The 22,950-nt window shown below is 51.6% G+C and overlaps 2 protein-coding genes across 2 annotated transcripts in view; one reads left to right on the forward strand and one right to left on the reverse strand.

The window, feature by feature from the left end:
* AHCYL2 (adenosylhomocysteinase like 2) overlaps window positions 1-15,599 on the reverse strand; it is a 76,871-nt gene extending 61,272 nt beyond the window's left edge. Inside the window, exon 1 of the mRNA XM_061467928.1 lies at window positions 15,164-15,599. Within this exon, the coding sequence (XP_061323912.1) occupies window positions 15,164-15,562 (399 nt within the window). The 5' untranslated portion in view covers window positions 15,563-15,599. The remainder of the gene's footprint in view (window positions 1-15,163) is intronic.
* A 5,497-nt stretch (window positions 15,600-21,096) lies between these two features.
* LOC133276778 (coatomer subunit gamma-2-like) overlaps window positions 21,097-22,950 on the forward strand; it is a 194,373-nt gene continuing 192,519 nt past the window's right edge. The window contains exons 1-2 of the mRNA XM_061467936.1: window positions 21,097-21,194; window positions 22,806-22,858. Coding sequence (XP_061323920.1) covers window positions 21,158-21,194; window positions 22,806-22,858 — 90 coding nt within the window. The 5' untranslated portion in view covers window positions 21,097-21,157. The remainder of the gene's footprint in view (window positions 21,195-22,805; window positions 22,859-22,950) is intronic.

A 22,950-nucleotide genomic window follows, 5' to 3' on the forward strand; every position in this document is an offset into this window, starting at 1 on the left:
TCCAAGAGCCTCTTCCTACCCCTGAGATCAGCAGAAGGTTTCAGTCCTCAATAGTGAGAGCTTAAATCTATCTCTTCATAGAGCCAAGGAATGGTTTGAGTTGGAAGGGAGCTTAAAGCTCATCCCATTCCAACCCCTGCCACGGGCAGGGACACCTTCCACTAGAGCAGCTTGCTCCAAGCCCCTGTGTCCAGCCTGGCCTTGAACACTGCCAGGGATGGGGCAGCCACAGCTTCTCTGGGCACCCTGTGCCAGCGCCTCAGCACCCTCACAGGGAAGAGCTTCTGCCTAAGAGCTCATCTCAGTCTCCCCTCTGGCAGGTTAAAGGCATTCCCCCAGGCTTGTCCCAACCTGTGCCAGTGCCCCACCACCCTCGCAGCAATTCCTCTCTCTGCCACTTGGCTGAGAACTGATGCTGCACGTCCAGCCTCAGACCACAGCGAAGTACAGACCACAGCAAACTCTTTCTTGCATTCCACCTCACAAGTGAGCTGAACAGCACAGGAACAAAAGGCTTTCAGTGCTGTGCTCACGAATGAGCCAAGAAAACACTGAGGGAAGTGAGGTTTGTGAAAGCTCCTTCCTTCGGGAACTGACACTTCAGCCCTTCTGTGCTGGTCAGTGAGGGAGAAGGAACAACCTCAAGCAACCCCTTGAAGCAGTTCCCTTCACAACACTGCAGTTCTCTTTTGATTCTCCTTCTTTCCCCCTCCTCTGAGGCCAGAAAGCAACTTCTGCTTCCCAGGTCTTCTGCTCCTTGGCCATTTGAAGGCACCTGGAGGTCTCTCAAGCCATGAACACATGCAAGTCCTCATCTGTAGCCAGGCAGCCCTTTCTCCAGCCCACATATCCCCAGTGTAACCACCAATGAGCCTCCTGTGCTCTGTTACATGCTCTGCCTTTGTCTGATCCTGTTTGCTCTGTAACCACAGAAACAGTTTTCAAACTACATGAGCAGAGACACAACCTTCAGCACCCAATGCTTCAGGCTTTGCTTCCACTTAAAGACCCATTTGGCACCCACTCCTCTGTTCCTCTCTTTGTTAACTGCAGGATGAAGGATGCACTTATCTCTTAAGATGCTTCTCCTGTAAGAATTCCACACAGCCCTCCTTTAAAGGGACATGCTTCTTGTTTTCCAGTGTGACACATGCCCAGCTCCCTGCTGAAGGCTTCCTGCCCTGCTGCAGCTCTCGGCACTGCTCAGACACACTGCAGCTACAACCCAGCACTATTTGACAGCACAGTTGGATTACCAGTGGTCAGTCAGGGGTGAGAAAACCAGAGCTGGAACATGAGGATTGCAGCACCTCACCCCAGAAATGCCATTAACAACAGCCTGCTCTGCTTTAACCTCAGCTCTTTTGCACCCACAACACACACAGAGCTGCTCTTGATAGCAGTACCAACACAGGCTGCAGCCACACAAACACATTCATCAACAAAACAGGACTTGTTCCTGGATTGCTGCTCACTTCAAGTTGTTCTTATTGCTGAAGTCTCCCCAGGGATCCATTCCAGCCTCCCACCTCTTCCCTACCAATGCAATTCCCTGATCCCTCCACACCACCCAGCAACTGCTCTTAAAACAGCCCTCACTACATAGGAGGCTTTCCCAGACTCCTCCTCCTCTCAGCTGATGGGGATTTAACATAAGAACAAGTGAGACTTGAAGCTAGTTTAGGGCTGGGGGTTTATTTTCTCCTTTTCTTTTCCTCCCTCTGCTGTATCAATTTGGAGCATATTCAGCTTAAACATTATGGGAGACAATCTGTGTGAAAGGTGTTAACAGAGTGGTTTGTGTGCAAAGCACTTCCCAGTGATGAAGGCAAAATGTGCCAGAGCCTCAGTACCATCACAGGGAAGAGCTTCTGCCTAAGAGCTCATCTCAATCTCCCCTGTGGCAGGTTAAAGCCATTCCCCTTGGCCTGTCCCTACAGGCCCTTGTAACACTTACCATGAGGGTGCTGAGACGCTGGCACAGGGTGCCCAGAGAAGCTGTGGCTGCCCCATCCCTGGCAGTGCTCAAGGCCAGGTTGGACACAGGGGCTTGGAGCAAGCTGCTCTAGTGGAAGGTGTCCCTGCCTGTGGCAGGGGTTGGAGCTGGACCAGCCTTAAAGTCCCTTCCAACCCAAACCATTCCAGGATTCTGTGATTCTATGAAGCTAGCAAACTACTTGCTCCATAAACAGAAAAACATTTAAATATCAACTGAGGAGTCACAAGTGAGGAACACTGGTCAATAAACAAAAGGAAGAAGGAGCCACTGAACATGTTGAAGGCATTAACAGAAATGTCCAGGTGATTTTTCACTTGTAAATAACACAAGTTGCACATGAACAACAGGTTAAAAAATACAGAAAAGAAGTTAGGGGGTTTGAAAGTACAATGTAGCATGACAACACTTCAATGCTATGAGGCTACCCTGAAAAAAAATCAGACAACCTTTGACATTTCAGGATTTCTCCATCATTACTGTGCTGCTCCTCCACTTTGCAGCCTTATGGCAACAGCCACTTCAGATGGTTGAACTTGCCAAACAACAGCACCAAACCAGTGTTGTGTGTTTTCACAATGCCAGAAGATGGGATCATTGGCCTCAATTACACAACCTAAAGGAGGAGCCTTTAAGCATGAGTGAGCTGTGCTTACCACCTTAAACCCACACACTGATCCTCACCACCTTAAACCCACACACTGATCCTCACCGTTACAACAACTCGTGTGCTTTGGTAGACACTGAGCTCATTCCAACAAGCTGGATTCAAGGGCTGGAATATCCAGATATAATCATTCCAGATGGGAACTGGAAGGAGGTGGAGTGGGGAAAAAGCAGCAGAGTGGCAGCACAGGGCAGCTCACAAAGGATGCACTCAAACATCAGCACAGTCTCCCCAAACACCAACCACTTCATACAACCAGGGCAGGAGGGAATGGAGCCAACACAGGGACACGCAGGGACGCATACTGGGACACACACTCCTGCTTCCCAAGGAAGCCTATTTTCATTACAATGGTTGCCACGGTGACTTTAATTCCATCCTAGCTCCAGGTAGTCTCCCAACTCCACACCACTAATCAGGAATCTTGCATCCCATTAGCACTGAATAACCCAATTTAAACCAACTTCAAAGCTTCATTATTGCAGAGGATGTTGATGCAAAAAGAAGGAAAACGGGGAAAAAAACCACCCCAAACCTGTTTTATTCCAGGCAGATGTTTCTTTTGCCTCTGTCTCCAGCCAGTGCTCCATTACTCTTATCTATGTGGAAACCAGGGATGAGCCCAAGGCAGAGCAGAACCAGGATTAAATACTATTTAGTCACACATGGTCCTCGCACTTTTCTTACAGAGAAAACGAAGTACAACGACATCCTGTCAAGTCAAAATTGCCAAAAGATCTACCCCTGGTTATCAGGAGAACCAACATGGCAACCCTGGAGCATCAAACATAGAATCATAGAACAGCTAGGGTTGAAAAGGACCTTAAAATCACCTAGCTCCAACCCCCTGCCATGGGCAGGGACCATGGAATGTTTGGCACAAGAGTCTATGAAGAGGTTTCAAACTGCAATGTCAAAGTTTCTTCTTTGCTCCACAGCATGGCTGGAAAAGTTGTTTGGAAGATATTCCTGTAACCTAAATGCAACTGTAATGAGCAACGCTGAGCTTAGTGTGGACAAAGAAACTCCCCAAGATCTATTCTAGTCTAGCTTTGGGGCCTCAGGTCTGTAAAAACACAAGAGGGATGTGGAGCTGTTGGAGCGAGGCCAGTGGAGGCCACAGAGATGCTGCAAGGGCTGGAGCAGCTCTGCTCTGGAGCCAGGCTGAGAGAGCTGGGCTGAGTCAGCCTGGAGAAGAGAAGGCTCCTGAAGGGAAGACCTTAGAGCAGCTCCAGTGCCTCAGAGGGCTACAGGAAACCTGGAGAGGGGCTTTGGACAAGGGCCTGTAGGGACAGGCCAAGGGGAATGGCTTTAACCTGCCAGAGGGGAGACTGAGATGAGCTCTTAGGCACAAGCTCTTCCCTGTGAGGGTGCTGAGGCGCTGGCACAGGGTGCCCAGAGAAGCTGTGGCTGCCCCATCCCTGGCAGTGTTCAAGGCCAGGTTGGACACAGGGGCTTGGAGCAAGCTGCTCTAGTGGAAGGTGTCCCTGCCTGTGGCAGGGGTTGGAACTGGGTCAGCTTTACGGTCCCTTCCAACACAAACTCTCCTGGGATTCTATGAAGAAATTCAAAAGTATTGATAGAATGAGTAGGTACCATTAACCTGAGAGGAGTCCTGAACACCAGCAGCACTGGGGACGTTACCTGGACACTGCTCCAGCAAGGAAGAAAACAGCAGTTTATGAGACTTCCCCTCCCACAACCGTGCACTGAAGCCTCATTTGTTCTGCTCGTGTTGTGCTCATCTATGCATTATTCAAACACATTACAAAGACAACAAAACCAGGCACAGTCTGATATTCAGCATTTCTTGCACTGTGTTCTGTTGCCTGGTTTTTCTCCTCTCCAGAGCTGTTTGTTTCCCCCACCAGCTAAAACTGACACTGAGGTTAGGAAATAATGATGGCAGCAGGAAGCCAAAGTGGTACCAAAACCTCCCGAGTCCTCTCTTCATGCTTTAAATAACATTTTCCATGTAGATCTCTCAGCAGTGTTGAAAACACTGCAGTCTGAAATACCTGCCTCTAAGCTGCAGCTCTGCAGTCATTAGCCTCAGTGGCTGCAGGTTAGATCCCAACACACACATCAGAGCACAGGGAATAGATCACAGAGGAAGGAAGCAGAGGAAAGAGGTAATATTCCTGCAGAGCTCTGGGATACTGTTAGAGCTTTGTCACGTGGAAGCTCAGAATCTTTCATTTCTGGCTACATTCAAAATCGTTTCTAGCTCTTAACAGGTAAGTTATGATGACTTTGATCCAAATGCAGTAAAAGGAATGCTGCTTTGGAAGGATCCAGGCCTGGGATACTGCAATAAAGTCACTGCTTTACAAGGAGAAAGTGTTGCTTGTTCAGCCTTTGCAGCAGTGCTGAGCCCACCAACTTCAGGTTCTAGAGAAGAAAAATAGCTGGGTTAAAGCTGAAAGAGGAAATGGGAAAAGAGTATTAGCTGATATTCCAGCCCTTGGGAGCTGCATCCTGATGTGAACACCTCGGCACTGCAGGACCTTCAACCAAATCCTCCATCTCTGACCAGACCAGGATATGAATCACATTGTCTATCCGCTCCTTTCCAAGCCAAGGCCTTCTGTGTCCACACCCCATCTCCTCCAGCTTTACACTCCTACATCATGAAAAGGCTGGAAAGCCTCAGTGCCCAGGGTCAGTTTAACAAGTGATGGGACAAGAGCAAATGGCCTCAAGTTGTGCCAGGGAAGGTTTAGACTGGAGATTAGGAAGCATTGCTTCACCCAAAGGGTTGTCAGGCATTAGAACAGGCTGCCCTGGGCAGTGGTGGAGTCACAGTTCCTGGAGGATGTGAACATGTAGATGTGGCATTTAGTGACGTGGTTTAGTGGTGACCTTGGCAGCGCTGGGTTAACAACTGGACTCGATCTTAAGGGTCTTCTCTAACCTAAGTGATTCTTCCCTGTGAGGGTGCTGAGGCGCTGGCACAGGGTGCCCAGAGAAGCTGTGGCTGCCCCATCCCTGGCAGTGTTCAAGGCCAGGTTGGACACAGGGGCTTGGAGCAAGCTGCTCTAGTGGAAGGTGTCCCTGCCCATGGCTGGGGTTGGAGCTGGAGGAGCTTTAAGGTCCCTACAAACCAAACTAGTCTGGGATTCTCTGATTTGATTATCTACTCAGATAATAACAGCAGATACCAAGTCAGGAGTGGGATTTAATGCCAGTGAAGAGCAGAAAGATCAGGGCAGTTTAGTATTACAGAAAGCCACTTCCATTAACACCCAGCTGGTGGATGTGAAATCCTGGAAGTTACAGCAGCAATCCCTCATCCTGGAAGGTAGAAATTTGGGGTTTAAAGTAAGAAATAACGAAATCCACAAACCCATGTTAGCGCATTCTGCAACCAATAAATGCTCTTGTCTGATGCTGAAAGGGATCCAAGCAGATTTCCCCACCTCCCTAAACACTGAGGTCATGGAGACAACTCCAAATCTGAGTCAGCAAGCTTTTGGGTAGCTGGGAACAACGCTTGATGGGAACAGATACCAGCATGGACCACATTAAAGTTGGTTTGTCAAATTGGTCTTGGAGTCATTTTTATGGAAACGGACCATTCACAGGGTTTTCTCACACAACTTGAAGATTCAGCATCAATCATTTCACCTCTGCAAAGCAAACAGCAAAGCTTCCTAACTGCCAGCCGAAGGCATGGTCAGGCTGCTTCTGTTTTTAAGGACATGTTTTTGGAATAAAATTGGGAATAAGAGTGGTTCAGCACTTCTGGGAAAGCAGTGCATTTTTCAACTGACTTCCCTCCTCTTTCTGACACTCATGAAAAATGCAGCTGCCTGTCAGGAGAAAGGAACAATACCTGGAGTTCCAGTGCTGCCACCCCTGCAATTTAAAGCAAGGTTTGAGCACTGCAGTACTCAACACTTCACATCGGAAAATGCTAAAATGCTTTTAGAAAAACATTAAAGCTGACCAAAAACACAGACTGAAGGTTAATCATTCAGCCTGAAGTCACACAGAACTCATCTCCATCAGTGGACAGAACACTAGGGTTGGATTTGCTGATGCTTTGCTGTTGGGAATCTGCAAAGGGACAGAGAGAAAGAGGCAGGAGGCTTCAAGAAGAACGAGGGGGTTGATTAAGCTGTTAAATGATGATCCATGTAATTAAATTCTCTATTTTAATTTGCCAGAGTTGTTATAGACAAGTCTATGCAAGGAGGTGCAGACAGACTGGAGCTGGAGATGGATGGACAGATGCCAGCTCCAGTCCAAAAGCAGCACAGTGCTGCTGTGGGCTCACAGCAAGCGTTGTGCTGATGTATCCTGAAGGGAACAAGACACAAAGTGACTCATCTGGGACCAATTCAGCATGTGCAGCTGAACTGCTCTGGCTGCATCTGTTTGGGCACGTCTGAGGCAACAGCAGGCAGAAAAGTTCACCCTCCGTCAGCTTCTCACATCAGACCACGAACTGTAAGATCATCATCACGTCATGGCTCCCGATCCAGGAGTAGGAGACAAGTGAAGCCCTTGCAGCTCCAAGTGAAGTTGGTGGGAACTATCCTTCCATGACAGAGGTATTTAATAGCGACACACATGGGGAAAAAGGTCACAGCATCTCCACTTCATAATCAAATCCCAAACATACGGACAAGAGGCATTTCAGTGCATCAATCAATTCAGTGCTACAACCCGAGATGAAGCGACTCCATGTCTATAAAGGCTGGAAAACACACATTCAGCATTCCTGAGCTTCTCAAGGGGGCAGAGGAATGTTAATTCCAGGCTCTCACCCACCCTGGCTGCTTCTGCAGCCCTCCAGTATTACATGTGCAGCCTTTCGTCTTGGGCAGAAAGAGACCACAAGCCTGACCATTTGATTCTGGGGAAAGAGCCTGGAAATGTCCTTCACTTCAGGGATGTTCTGCTGGTCACTGAGTCTGTGGAAAGTCACACAAGTCAGGTTAAAGCCATTCCCCTTGTACTGTCCCTACAGGCGCTTGGCCAAAGCCCCTCTTCAGGTTTCTTGTAGCCCCATTAGGCACTGGAAGGCTCCTGCTTTGCTATTTGCTCTCTTCTTCAGTTTTGCAGATTGAAAGCAGAGGTCCATGAGCAGAACCTCAGCCACGTGAAGGAAACATCCTCCTTGAAGTGCAATAGCTGGGCTCTTAAAATCCCAATGTAGAGACAGGAGCTGCAGGCAAGGTATGAATCTGAATGATGAATGGAAGGGAGACAGCCCCAGAAATAAGGCCCAGCCTCTAAATAAAAACACTGGAGGTTGCTTCCTTTGAGTCCCATCAGAACTGTCAGGTTCCAGGGCTTCAAGTGAGCAACAGGAGGAAAAGGGTGAATTAAGGATAAAATGGGCTTTAAATATTCTTGCATCAAATCCTCTGTGTTCAGGTCTGCAGTTAAAGGCAAAAAAAAAAAAGGCACTGAAATGCCTCAATTTCTATCTTGAGAAGCCACAGAATGAAATGGAAGTGTTCAAGGTCCAGGTTGGACAGGGCTTGGAGCAACCTGCTCTAATGGAAGGCGTCCCTGCCCGTGGCAGGGGCCTGGAAATGGATGAGCTGTAAGGGCCCTTCCAACCTAAACCATTCCATAATTGCACGATCTACAAGATAATTATGTGGCTGAGTTTGTGCCCTTCTGCTGCAGCAGGTCTGCACATTTGGAGCACTTCCATCCTTTCAATCTTTGGTTTCCTTCAATGTAACCAGCACTGCAGGTCCAAACTGCCTGTCCCAGCTGAACTCGTTCCTTCCTTTGCAGTTTTACCTCCTTCTCTCCCATGTTTGACTTAAATCACCACACTGGTTTACAATTCACTAGAGTATAAAAGAAAGCCTAAAAGGTCAAACATGGCTCTGAAAGTCCCAATTGCTTTCCCTTGCTCATCTTTCATGCATCAAGTGAAGGGCAAAGTTAAGACAAGACTTTTAATTGCTTGTAAATTCAAACAGAAGGTTCTGTCCCTCCAGGAAAGATACAGACACAAAGATCATGATGTGTTTCAACACCTGAGAAGGACACGGAGCTACAGTGCCACAGCCTCTTGGCAAACATGAGCTTGCCACTGACAGTGGGAAGGTCTGAGGTGCCCTGGACTGCACCCAGCCTCTCAGTTCAGCGTTACTAAAGTGTTACAACCTGGCATTTACTCCCATTCACAGCCAGTATTTTCCTATCCTTTTCTCTCCCCTCAACATCTTTTCTGCTCTGAGCCTCCATCCCAAAGGCCAATGTATTGATCTCTCCACAACCCCAAGCAGTCACATGCAGACACCTTCTAAAATAAACCTGTACACACGCACAGGGTGACAGACCCCGAGCATCAGAGGAAATAAAAGCATATGGCCTCCAATGAATTCAAACCACACTCATCACGAGCAGTTCTTGGGCATTAAGCCTCAGGGGGAAGCATTTATTACCCAGCAGAAGTGATCACTAGGGGTTAGAGTGAAACACAACAAATAGAGAACCAATGCACAAGCACGGAGCCAAACTAACCCCTCTGCCCCACAAAACAACATGGGAATGTCACAAGGAATTTCTATTCACAAGGGAAAAGCTCAGTTTTCATTGCAGGCAATGAAACCTGCTGGGAGCCAAGGTCAGAATCAGCGTTTAGACAAGCCACAGGAGAGTCACGGCTGGTCTTAGTGGAACGAGCCCTCCCAGCAGCTTTCAGTCAGCTGATGCACCAGTGTGGCGAGCAGCAGGCATTTAGTGTGCTGTAATCCCTTCTCCAAAGGCTTTTCGAGTGAGGAGTTTCAGGAAGGTTATCCCCAGGCAGTGACATTATGCACCTCATGAAACTGTACCTCAGTTTTCCACAGCCACTGGCACTGCAGAGGAGGCAGAGCACTGGGAAAACAACCTGCGCTCTGCTCAAGCCACTCTAAACAAATCCACAGCAACAACAGCTAATCAATCCCTTCCAGTGCTAAACCCTCTGCATTAATGATGCCAAGGAGCAAAGGGACACAGCTGGAAATTCAGAGTTGCCTGAGCTTTCCATACAGAGTGGCTGGGACAATAAAATAATAACCTTTTGCTTTTAACTGGTATGTGTTTAATATACAACTCACAGCCACACAATTGCTGTCCCAGGAGTGTTCAGCAACCCTCACTTGCCAAGTAGTTAAGAATCATTAAACCAAGAAGTGCATCTGGTTGAGTGCATGTTCTTCTTATGGGGGCAGAGTGTCATTACAAGGTTAAGACCTCCCAGCTAATCACTTTGGGAGGCTCAATTACAGCTCCTTGCTGGCTCCCACACATACCAGTGTTTCCACAAGTTCTGTTGCTTTTGGATGCTTTGATCTGGGAATGCCTCAAGAATCAGCCCAAAACTTACATAGCCACAAACCCCTAAAGCGAATGAATGATCATCTAATCATCAAAACCCCATTCAAATCTAAAGCACTGAACGGTTCATGTGCCTCAGGGCTTTGACTCACATCAAGAATGAGTTTAGCCCCAGACACCTGGAACTGTTACTCAGCTCCATGGCTGCCCTGGCTCCAGGAATGAGGATGCATCTCCTGAGTCACCCCAGGCAGTTGCTGCAGCATCCCATCACACAGACTGGTGTCCTGACCAAGCCAAATCAGCATCCAGCCGCTGCTGGAGAGGCCTTTCCATCCCTCCCGTCACCCTCCCGCTTCTCCCACACCATTCCCAGCTCCTCCTTGACCCTGCATTGGAAGGAATCATACCAAGAGAAAACTAACCCCAAGTGAAAGGTTAATGCAGTTTGAGCTGCCTCATCTTGGAGCCATGTGAGGTCTTGGCAGGAGGGGAAGAAGGGAGGGTCAGGATATACAGCCAGAGGCAGGAAAAGATCTGAGCCACCGCTGAAGCTCAGGCCATGCGCCCACACCTCAGTTACAGGTCAAAGAGCCTCTCACCAGCCCACGTCAGAGGCAGCGAGCTCCAAGGCAGCGGCAGACAACCAGCGGCTGGCTAAATCTACCTGTGTCGATGCACGTAAAGGTCACAGCCACATCCATTAGTCAGAGATGGCTGTAAAAGTCAAGTCCAATGTCATCTCAGAAATGAGGCCTTCTAGCCATTTCCTGAGAGAGCAGATCTACAGCAGGAACACAAAGAGAACAAAAACATGATTACAGAGATCTTGTTTCCAAGGAAAACTACAGGCTGGGGAGGGAGACTGGACGGAGCAGCCCTGAGAAGAAAGACTTGGGGGTGCTGGGTGAGGAGAGGCTCCCCATGACCTGGCTTCAGTGTGCACTTGAGCCCAGAACCCCCCCATGTGCTGGGCTGCACCCCCAGAGCGTGAGCAGCAGCTCAGGAAGGGGATCCTGCCCCTCTGCTGCGCTCTGGGGAGAATCCCCAACAGTCCTGATCCAGCTCTGGGGCAGCAGCACAAGAGGGACGTGGAGCTGTTGGAGCGAGTGCAGAGGAGGCCATGGAGATGCTGCGAGGGCTGGAGCAGCTCTGCTCTGGAGCCAGGCTGAGAGAGCTGGGCTGGGTCAGCCTGGAGAAGAGAAGGCTCCTGAAGGAGAGACCTTAGAGCAGCTCCAGTGCCTAAAGGGGCTGCAGGAAAGCTGGAGAGGGGCTTTGGACAAGGGCCTGTAGGGACAGGACAACACACAGTTTTCAACTGGGAGTGGTAAAAGAAAGAACAATCACAGCTATTCACTGGCAACTCCGTGCTGGTGTCAGACCTATGAAATAAACATTTGGTCACAGTTTTCCAAGAACACATGTTAAAACTTCAAGGAAAGGGATAAAAAACACAACACAAGACCCCAGTATTTTCAATCTATTAACCAGTCAAGAAAAAACTACAGAAATTTTGTCTTCCAGGCATACACTGTGAAGAACTACAGCTCAATTCATTTCACTACCAAGTCGAGATGACCTTCTTATCTCTTTTAAACAGACTTTCACCTTTATTCCAGGTCCTAAAGATCTACGGCATCCAACTAATAGGAAATTTATCTGTTTCTTTTAGACTTATTTTTGTACTGAACCTTCTTCCAACAGATGCTTCAGCTCCACGTGCCCAATTTTCAGGCACAGGGATGGGAACAATTTCATGGCAACCAAATATGATGGTGCATTTAAATAACAGGACTTCCTAAGGACCAGCAGAAAGGACTCGGGACTCATAAATCTGATAAATGAGGTGCCCAACAGCCTCTCCTGTTTCTGGAACACACAGAGGAAAGCAGCAGTAGCGAGGAGAAGGAGAGGGAACAGTACGTCCTCCCAGAAACCCTCCATCAACACATCCCGCTTCCTTCAGAGACCAGATTGTCGGCTCCGAACCAAACCCAGCACCCACCGCAGCGGGAGCCAGCTGGGAGCTGTGCTGCTCCATCAGCTCCCTGGCTGCTCCTCCCGCATCCAGGCTTCTCCTGAAAGCCTGGCATCCACCACTTCTCTTAACAAGGCACCTTCTGCTGCTGTCAGGGGTAACCAGGGAGAGTGATGCAGATTCCTTCAAGACGTTTTAAGACAACGGCCCCATCATAGAATAGTTTGGGTTGGAAAGGACTTTAAGCTCCTCCAGTCGTCCCATGTCCGTCCGTCCGTCCGTCCCCCCGCCATGGGCAGGGACATCTCACACTAAACCATGTCATCCAAGGCTCTACCCAGCATGGCCTTGAACACTGCCAGGGATGCAGCATTCACAACTTCCCTGGGCAACCCAGTCCAGTGCCTCACCACCCTTACAGGAAAGGACAACTTCCTTATATCCAATCTAAATTTCCCTCGTTTCAGTTTGAACCCTTTACCCCTTGTCCTATCACTACAGTCCCTAATGAAGAGTCCCTCCCCAGCATCCCTATAAGGCCCCCTTCAGATACTGGAAGCTGCTATGAGGTTTCCACGCAGCCTTCTCTTCTCCAGACTGAACAGCCCAAACTTTCTCAGCCTGTCTTCATACAGGAGGTGCTCCAGTCCCCTGATCATCCTTGTGGCCTCCTCTGGACTTTTTCCAACAGTTCCATGTCCTTTTTATGTTGAGGACACCAGAACTGCACATAATACTCCAAGTGAGGTCTCACGAGAGCAGAGTAGAGGGGCAGGATCACCTCCTTTGAACCCACTATCACAAAATGTTTTGGGTGGAAGGGATCTTAAAGCTCCTCCAGTTCCAACCCCTTGCCACAGGCAGGGACACCTTGCACCAGAGCAGCTTGCTCCAAGCCCCTGTGTCCAACCTGGCCTTGAACACTGCCAGGGATGGGGCAGCCACAGCTTCTCTGGGCACCCTGTGCCAGCGCCTCAGCACCCTCACAGGGAAGAGCTTCTGCCTAAGAGCTCATCTCAGTCTCCCCTCTGGCAGGTTAAAGCCATTCCCCTTGGCCTGGCCCTACAGGCCCCTGTCCAAAGCCCCTCTCCAAGTTTCCTGGAGCCCCTTTAGGCTGCTCTAAGGTCTCCCCTTCAGGAGCCTTCTCCAGGCTGACCCAGCCCAGCTCTCTCAGCCTGGCTCCAGAGCAGAGCTGCTCCAGCCCTCGCAGCACCTCTGCTGCCTCCTCTGCACTCACTCCAGCAGCTCCCTATGCTGTTGCCCCCAGTGCTGGATGCAGCTGCATCCCTCTGGATTCCATCCCTTCCCTCCAGTGTGTTGACTACACCACACAGCTCAGCGTCACCAGGAAACCTGATGAGGGTGCTCAATCCCATCAATACAGCCCTTCACTCCTAGAGTCAGTGATACAAACGTGTCATCTGATGTTGGTCTCCTCTCACCAGAGGTGTGCTGGACTCCAGGAGGGGGTGCAAGGAGAAACCCCTTTCTGTTGTTTTACCAAAGAAAAAGACTAAGGGTTCAGAAGTATTAAAGACACTTGAGGAGAAGTATGAATACCCTGAGCATCTCTAAAAATAGAGAGATGGGATTAGTGTATGAAATGGAGAGAGCTCCAGACACCAGTGGTGGAAATCACAGACTTAGAGGGAAAATGTCCTTTACCAAGGAACTGACCCCCCGGCAGGGAGTTCTAAATGGATGAAGAAGCCCTTGATTCAGTCTCCTCTTTACATGGACACATTCCTCCCTACAGAGCCTGTACGAGAGACTCCAATTTCAGGCAAGCCACACAGTCATGGAGACAAACTCCCTCATCCTGGCCTTCAGAAGGGAGAGGAAGTATTAGGGAGATGGTGAAAGAGGGTGGAATTTCACCCAGATGTCCATGAAGTCTTCACCTCAAAGTTTCACAAGTCAGGAGGCTCCCATCACAACACTTTTCCCCCTATATTCCCCAAAAGGTTCTTTCACCATGGTGGAGAAATCGTTCTCCCAAGATTTCCAAAGGGAGAGGTGCCCTCAGGTTGCTTCCACTCTGTGGAAAACATGAGTTTCTCTACATCCATCAATGGAAGGACATATGGCTGTATCTGCAGGAGAGTACATGCACACCCCTGCTACAGGGAGCATTTCCATCCATGGGAACATCCACCTGAGGAGCTCAGATACGTATGGATGTATCTACACAAACAGGTCACAGCATGGACATCATCTGCCTGCAAATGCCTACACACAACACAGGGCTGCCTGCGCACGTCTGAACCCATCTGTGTCTGTGAGGATACAGCAATACACAGACATACATGTAAAGGCACAAGCGCACGCCTGAGCACGCACATACATGTGTGCCTATATGCACAGAGGTGCTGCTCTGCCACATCCATAGGTGCACAGTCACCAGGCAGACAATGATCCACGTGGTCTCTATGCGCACCTCGACGCGCCGGCGCCAGGACACAGACACAGGGCACCCCTGGGTGTGTGCACACAGCGATACACACAGGTACATGCCTGTGCACACATACATCCAAGCCGGAACCTCGTTATCCCTCGGGTACCAGTGGCACAGGCAGCTCTATAGGTTTTTATCTGGCACGTATCTCTATTTCCAAGCAAGCAGATAACCCCAGGGACATGAACCCAATGTGAACCCACACACACCCCGGAGCTCACGTACCTGGCACCGGCGCTTCCCACAACCCACACACACCCAGAGCAGGGTGTGCACACAACCATTGTGCACCTACAGTCCTTGTACATCACTGTGCAAGTAAGCGAGCACGCACCCTACAAGGGAGGCATGTCTCCAGGCATACATACAACTAACACGGACCCTCACCTGCTGGTCATACACGTCCATGGGCACATCCAGAGCCCACGTTTGCATGTGCACCCCACATATATCCACAAGGGCAGAGGCACACAAAGAGCAGATGGGACCCCATGGCCCCGGAGGAGCATGTCCCCAAAGCACAGCCACTGCTTAGAAGCAACCCACGGCCACAGGGTGCAGCCCGGGGCACACCAACACCCCATACCCACATACCGGGACCCGCGCACCGCGCCAGGCCCTGTGGGGAGGGAGGCAACACCGTGTCCCCATGCACCGGGACGGTTCCCCCTCTCCGGTGTGTGTGTAGGGGTGTCCGCCGGGGATGGCCCGGGGCGGGTGCGGGTTCCCCACGCCCACGGACGGGTTCTCCCTCCCATCCCTCCCCGTTACCTTCTTGACGGTGCGCGGCGCCTCGCTGACGGTGCCGTCGGGACTGACAAGCGCCTCGGCCGCGGCCCCGCTGCTGTCGTCGCCGTCGCGGTGCCGGTGCTGGGGGTGATGCGGGTCGCTCCGCTTCATAGCGGAAGCCTGCGGCACCTTGGCGGCTCCCGGAGGCAGCCCGGCGGCGGAGGACGACAGCCCGGGGCAGCCGCTCCCGGGAGGCCGCTCGCTGCACGACGGCGCCAGGGCCGCCTCACGCTCGGTGGCCGACAGCGGGCAGGGAGCCGCGGCCACGCCGTGCCCGGGAGGGTGAGCGGTCACCGGCTCACACGGCGGCCCCGCCGCTTTATCCATGGGGCCGCTCAGCTCCTTCAGCTCCACCGCCGGGGCCGCCACCTGCACCGACATCGCCGCCACCGCCTCCGGCTCTACCGAGCACGGACCGCCCCGCGCCCGCCCCTCAGCGCCGCGGGATATGCCGGGACCCGCAGTCCTCCCGCCCGCCACCGCGCCGGGACTACAACTCCCGGCAGCCTCCGCGCTGCAGTCCCAGCGCCCTACCGGCCCGCGCTGCACCGCGGGGGCTTCTGGGAAATGTAGTCCTGAAGGGGGAGACGCCTGGGGAGGAGGGGGCAGAGCCGCAAAATGGCGGCGGCGGCAGGAGGTGGAGCCGTGGTAGGAGTTGTCCTCACCGCCCCCTGCCCTGTGCAGAAACTTGGGTGGTTTTTCACGTTTTAATGGATTTTGATGTGTTTTGGCTGCCGCAGGTGTGTGAGCACCAAACAGGGGTCTGGCACTGCTCCTTTACAAGCAAAACCCCACGGAAACCAAGAGGTGCTCACACTGGATAGCCGGAAAACGCGGTGTCCTGCCACAGAGCCTCTCTGTGGGTCAGGGGCACAAGGACAGACAAATGTCACTAATGACCCCCGATGGCCTAAATCCGGCTCATCAGGTAAGCTTCATTTAGGGAAAGGGAAGTCATACACATCCTCTTACTTTTACCATATTAGGATTAATGTGGTCTCTAGGCACAAGCCAAGGACTGAAATCTTGTGCATTTTGGGCTGTATTCCATATTACTATCTCATTTGAAGGGCAGGAGCTCGTATCCAACGTATTGGGATGGTTGGAAGCAAAAGGAAAGTTCCTTGGTATCAAAGGGGATGTGAGTGGCCAAGCAGGAGAGGTGTGGCAGATCATGGAATCATAGAATCAGCCAGGCTGGAAAAGCCCTTTAAGCTCATTCAGCCCAACCGTTCCCAGCCCTGCCAAGGCCACCACTAACCCATGGCACTGAGGCCTCGTCTCCACGCTGTGTGAACACTTGCAGGGACGGTGACTGCAGCCCTGCCCTGGGCAGCCTGTTCCAATGCCTGAGCACCCTCTGGGGAAGGAATTGTTCCTCAGCTCCATCTAAACCTGCCCTGGTGCAGCTTGAGGCCGTTTCCTCTTGTCCCATCCCTTGTTCCTTGGGAGCAGAGCCCAGCCTCTCCTGGCTCCATCCTCCTCTCAAGCAGTTGTAGGCAGTGATCAGGTCCCCCCTGAGCCTTCTCTTCTCCACACTGACCCCCCCAGGTCCCTCAGCCCTTCCCCATCACACTTGTGCTCCAGGCCCTGCACCAGCTCCACTGCCCTTCTCTGGCCCCACTCCAGCACCTCAATGTCTCTCTTGCAGTGAGGGGCCCAGAACTGAACACAGGATTCAAGGTGCAGCCTCACCAGTGCCCAGTGCAGGGGCACAGTCACTGCCCTGGCCCTGCTGCCGCACTGGTGCTGGTACAGGCCAGGATGCTGGTGGCTTCCTGGCTGCCTGGGCACAAGCTGCTCACGTTCAGCTCCATCATTCAGCACCCCCAGGTCCTGTTCCATGAGCAGTTTCCAGCCACTCTTCCCCAAGCCTGGAGCGTTGCAGGGGGTTGGTGTGGCCCAAGTGCAACAAGACGCTGTTAAAGGGAGAAGCAGGAAATACTGTGGAATACCAGGATCAACCAGAACCCCCATGAATCAGAAACATTAAGGATAAAATTAAGACAAGATTGCAATGACCAGGAGAGTTTCTGATTCCCAAGTTACCACCTGCTGCCCGGAATCTTTGAGTTGAGCTGTGGTTGGGATGAGCTGGCTGTGAGATGAGGCACAGAGAGAGGAGGAACCCAAAGAAGCACCCGCTAAATCAGGAGGCAGCAGTCAAGGGGCAGCAAGACCCGAGAAGCCAAAGGAGGGTTTGATGCTTGGAGAGAAAGAACCTGGTTGGCAGCTGATGACCAGTTTGTAAAAACTCACTGGGAACAGGAGGAAAAAATGGTTTCAATATATATGTTATATATCATATATATTATATGAATATTATATCTAATATTGATTATATTATATCCAGGGAGCAGCTGAACTGGATGGAGGTGAGAACAATACCAGAGACAGGGAGAGGATGAAGGGAGGAATGTGTGAAGGGGATTGAAGTTAAAGGAAAAGCAGCACATCCCTTTGTGCATGGAAGGTTTGACTTTATCCAACTAATGCCATTTCCTTTCTGTGGTGAAACCAGAATGTGTGTGCGGGTCTCACAGCACAGCATTCCCTAGGATCAGAAAGCTGTCTCAGGCAGATTGCAGGCTCAGAAAGGGTCTCTGAGAACAAAACTCTTTAAAAGCTGCTGTGGGAGGGATTTGGAGTGGGAGAAGATGAATATCCCTTCCCCTAGAGACACACTTGAGCCATCAGAGAAGAGCAGGATCCATGTATAGCCCCAGCTCCTGCAGCATTGTGCTTCTGCTGCAGAGTGCAGCTTGTCCTGATGCCCAAGGCAGAAATCCTGCAGATATTACCATTTCCTAGTGCTGTGGATCCCACAATCTGACCAAAACCTGCCTGACCGGAGGGGGAAACTGCTACTTGGGCAAAATCCTGACCCTGAGTTTGGTCCCGGCTCAGTACAGGATCTTCTCCACACTCACCCCCCTTTCTCCTTTTGGAATGATCAAGCCATCAGAGCTTGCCAAAGCTCCAGCAAACACCCCACACAACCAGAGCAATATGCTGGGCTGGGCTGGAGGATTTATCTGGGAAAACAAGGGCTATCAGGAGAGGAAGGAGGAGGCCGTTTGGTTTGAGGGAGGATGGAGCAGTTGAAACAATTGGGGCTCTGTGAGAGCCTGGCTCCTTCCCTATGTGCAGCACGGCACAGGCACCGGAGACGGGCAGCAGGGCAGGGGTGCTGCTGCCTGGGAGAGGTGGGACACCTTCACACAGAGCAGCCTTTGAGAGGTGAGTCTGTGCCTTGAGAGACGTGGCTGCGTGTAGATCTGCATGGGTGATGGGCTGGTTTCTGCTACCAAGGGTAGAATCAGAGAATCATGGAATGGTTTGGGTGGAAGGGACCTTGAAGCTCCTCCAGTTCCAACCCCCTGCCATGGGCAGGGACACCTTCCACTAGAGCAGCTTGCTCCAAGCCCCTGTGTCCAACCTGGCCTTGAACACTGCCAGGGATGGGGCAGCCACAGCTTCTCTGGGCACCCTGTGCCAGCGCCTCAGCACCCTCACAGGGAAGAACTTTTTCCTTATCTCCAACCTGAACTTCCCCTGTTTCAGTTTGAACCCATCACCCCTTGTCCCATCACTCCAGTCCCTGATGAAGAGTCCCTCTCCAGCATCCTTGTAGCCCCCTTCAGACACTGGAAGCTGCCCTGAGGTCTCCATGCAGCTTCTCTTCTCCAGGCTCAACAGCCCTAACTTTCTCAGCCTAAGGATGACCACAAAAATGAAGTTAAGATAGACAGGAGTCAGATAGCTGCAGGATCCTGGAACGGAGGCGGGGCATCTGAGGTGTGTGGTGATGCTGGGCACCTGACTGGGAGGAAACCAGGCTAGTTACTGGGTCAGCAGAGCACAAACAGACCTTCCCAGTCTGGATTTGCCCATTCTTGTGATGTTCAATCCTAAAAGCAGCCCTGGAACATGGAGCCAGCAGCCAGATGTGTGCTGGGGTTTGGGATGGCGGGCAGGAGTGCTCGTATGGATCCTTTGTGCCTCCTTGATCCCATTTAAAGGGAACAGAACAGCCCTGTGGCATATGAAGATCCAGCTGCAGAGCTCACCCAGCACCACTACAAAGGCTGAAGCTTCCAGACACGAAGAAAAGGGGGAAAAAGGATATTTCTATGGAAGTTTCTCAATTCAAGATTCCAATACCCCACTGTAAGATGAAAGACATGGTTGTGCTCTCACTGTGATATATACAATCCCAAACCAGAAGTCAACACCACCCTACAACATCAGTTCTTCTAACTACACCTCTGGGATAACAGATAGGAATATCAGCTGATTCAGCCCATCCCCACCTAATGGCATTTGGATATTTGATAGGAGCAATCCCATTTTCCTGCAGTTATTGATTTGTTCTGGCCACGTCCCCAGGACCAGCCCACGCTGTAGTAGTTTTGACTCATTTAATTACAGCAAAGGCAATCAGATGGACCGACAGTGCCAACGTCTGTCCCCAGGGGCAAATGGTTAAATGTATTCCTCATGAATAGGATCCACATTCCTTAGAAACTTCCTGCCTGGCCCTGATGAACACTCTTGGGCTGTTCAGATGGGAGACCCTCTGTGGTTTCATCTCCTGCACCTCCAAAACCACTTAAAGGCAGAACATTGGGATAGGGATGCCCACGAGTGTGGAATTCCTCTCACCACACTTAATTTATATGAAGTCTTTGCAGTCTTCACTTGTCAGTTACAGCCTCTCACTGAGCACAGCACAGGGGATGCCTGACAGATGGACAGACTCATGCACAACACTTTGGGGGTGCTGGGTAAGGAGAGGCTCCCCAAGACCTGGCTTCAGTGTGCACTTGAGCCCAGAACCCCCCCATGTGCTGGGCTGCACCCCAAGAGCGTGAGCAGCAGCTCAGGGAGGGGATCCTGCCCCTCTGCTGTGCTCCGGGGAGACCCCCCCTGCAGTCCTGATCCAGCTCTGGGGCAGCAGCACAAGAGGGACGTGGAGCTGTTGGAGCGAGTGCAGAGGAGGCCATGGAGATGCTGCGAGGGCTGGAGCAGCTCTGCTCTGGAGCCAGGCTGAGAGAGCTGGGCTGGGTCAGCCTGGAGAAGAGAAGGCTCCTGAAGGGGAGACCTTAGAGCAGCTCCAGTGCCTAAAGGGGCTGCAGGAAAGCTGGAGAGGGGCTTTGGCCAAGGGCCTGTAGGGACAGGCCAAGGGGAATGGCTTTAACCTGCCAGAGGGGAGACTGAGATGAGCTCTTAGGCAGAAGCTCTTCCCTGTGAGGGTGCTGAGGCGCTGGCACAGGGTGCCCAGAGAAGCTGTGGCTGCCCCAGCCCTGGCAGTGTTCAAGGCCAGGTTGGACACAGGGGCTTGGAGCAAGCTGCTCTAGTGGAAGGTGTTCCTGCCCGTGGCAGGGGTTGGAACTGCGGGAACTTTAAGGTCCCTTCCAACGCAAACCATTCCATAATTCTATGATCCCTGTGCCCGGCAGTGATGGTTTCCAGCACGGCCAGTGGCTGCTGAGCAGCTCAGTGGCACCCACAACCCAATAGACCCCTCTGGTGCCTCATGGGTCAGCCATCGCTGTGAGGAATGGTACCACAATGGGGGATCCATACCAGCTCTGGGGATTTTCAGGGATCCTATCCCAAGTTTTCTGCTCCATTTGTAAGAAAGACCTGACCGAGGTATTAATGTCAACTACCTTCCACCTTTATTATTTCCATAAAGGACAATTAGGAGGGAAGCTGTGACCACCTCAGGGCGCAGCAGGAAGGCGCTACCACCCCCCTACAAAATGGCAACGCGGCTCCTTTAAGGAACGCCCTCACCCCCGGACCTGCCTCAGCCCCCATGAGGTCTTCCCTCACCTCCGCAGCCTATGGGCGTTGAGCGTCAGCTCCGCAGGCCAATCAGAACGCAGAGCGTGCCCTGAGGCGGCGGGACTTCCGGCGGGTGTCCCCGTGGCGGTGCGGCTCGGAGGGAAGAGGGTGACGGGCGGCGCCATGATTAAGAAGTTTGACAAGAAGGACGAGGAGTCCGGTATGGGGCTGGCGGCGGCAGGGCCGAGCTGAGGGGAGGGGGCACGGCGGCACCGCCCTGTGCGGAGCGATCGGTAGGCGCTCAGAGCGTCCCGCGGCTTGTAGCGGCCGCTGAGGTGAGGGAGGAAGTAAGTAAGTAAGTCATGGCCGCTGAGGTGAGAGGGGGTAACTGCTGGGGAAGGAAGCACCGTTTGCTTTCTGTGCCCAGGCGTTTGAGCCTCCCCCGGCTCTTCGGGACGGTCTGCGGGGTGCAGGGCCCGCACCGGCCCCTGGGGTCACGCTTGGAGGGAAGCTGTTCCCCGCAAGCCTGCGGGCTGCGGCTGGGTCTGTTCCTCCTTCATAGCATGAGAAGGAGAGGGTTTGGTCGGGGTCTGCACCTCCGCCTGGTAAGCTGGGCAGCAGCTGGCTGCGTGCACTGGGGTTTAGGCTGCGTTAGCACCGGCTGTAGTAAAGTACCCTGTGGGCGGGATAAAACCATCCCGTCAGGCAGAGTTGTTGTGGATGAGGCCATCGCTTGCACTTTTTCCCTCCATGAAACCTCCTGGAAATTAAGTTTAGGTTCCTGTAGTAACTGATGCTGCAGGTTGTGTGGAGAGCTGACGCAGAGCATCCCTGCGGAGAAGGATTTGGGCGTATTGGTCCATGAGAAACTGAACATGACCCGGCTTCAGTGTGTGCTTGAGCCCAGACACACACACCCCACCCCCCCCCCCCCGTGCTGGGCTGCACCCCAAGAGCATGTGCAGCTTAAGATGATCTTAAGGTCCTTTCCAACTCCAGCCATTCTGTGATTCTGTGCTGTCTTGAGTTATATGTTGCTGCTGCTGATAGGTCTTCTGAGCCCAGCTGGACTGAGAGACATTTCGTTCTCAATTTCCTTTTGCTTTGGATGTAAGAAGTGAAGAATAAATGAGCTGAAAAGGAAAAATCTCTGCTGAAGGAAAAGGGTTAGAAGCAGTAGTGAGGGTTTGGAGGGGGTTATGTATCTGCAACAGTGGCTGTTAGGGCTGGTTTCACTGGGAATGGATTAGAAGGCTGCTGTCTGCAGCTGACAATAGCAAGTGTCATCACCAATAAGTTATTACTCTCAAGGGCTGGTTCTGGCCTGTTGAAAGGCTGAGGTGTTACAGGATGATGATACTCTGCTGCTAATGATTTTGTGATGTGTGGAAGCCAGACTCTATTTGGAGCTTGCTGAGTAGCCCATTTTAGTGGATACTTGATTGATGCACTTCTGTTTGAGATCCAGATCATTAGCTCTGTCCTGATGCCTTCAGTGCTTTCTGTGCCTGAAGGAATAAAAATAGGGGTACTAGGGAAAAATAGAGTAAATGGCTTTATGTAAAGAGGGAGTATTACACTGTTCTTCCTTGCCTTCCAGCTACGTTGGTACTGCTTCCTCCACACCTTTTCCTCCTGTACCTGTGAATATACCGCTGAGGAAAGTGGATTCAAAGCTCTTGGTGGAGAACATCAGGGATTTCACTGTAGCATGGGGTGGTTTTTTAAAGTTTAGGGACTGTTCCTCCAGTTCGTTTTTTTTGTTGTTTTTTTTTTTTTTTTTTTGTGAGGAATGCATTTCCTTAACTGAGAGGTCTCTTTTGTTCCTCAGGTAGTGGCTCTAATCCTTTCCAGCATTTGGAGAAGAGTGCTGTGCTGCAGGAGGTATGAATGGTCATCAGACTGTTGAACTCTTTTCCTTCAGAGTGTGTTAGCAGCTTGAGGAAGTTCTGCGCTGCAGCTCCCAAATTTGAATG

Source organism: Pezoporus flaviventris, unplaced genomic scaffold (genome assembly GCF_033815535.1).
Source record: "Pezoporus flaviventris isolate CSIRO_AGI_PZ_B2104156 unplaced genomic scaffold, CSIRO_AGI_Pfla_v1 ptg000046l, whole genome shotgun sequence".
Taxonomy (NCBI): Eukaryota; Metazoa; Chordata; class Aves; order Psittaciformes; family Psittacidae; genus Pezoporus; species Pezoporus flaviventris.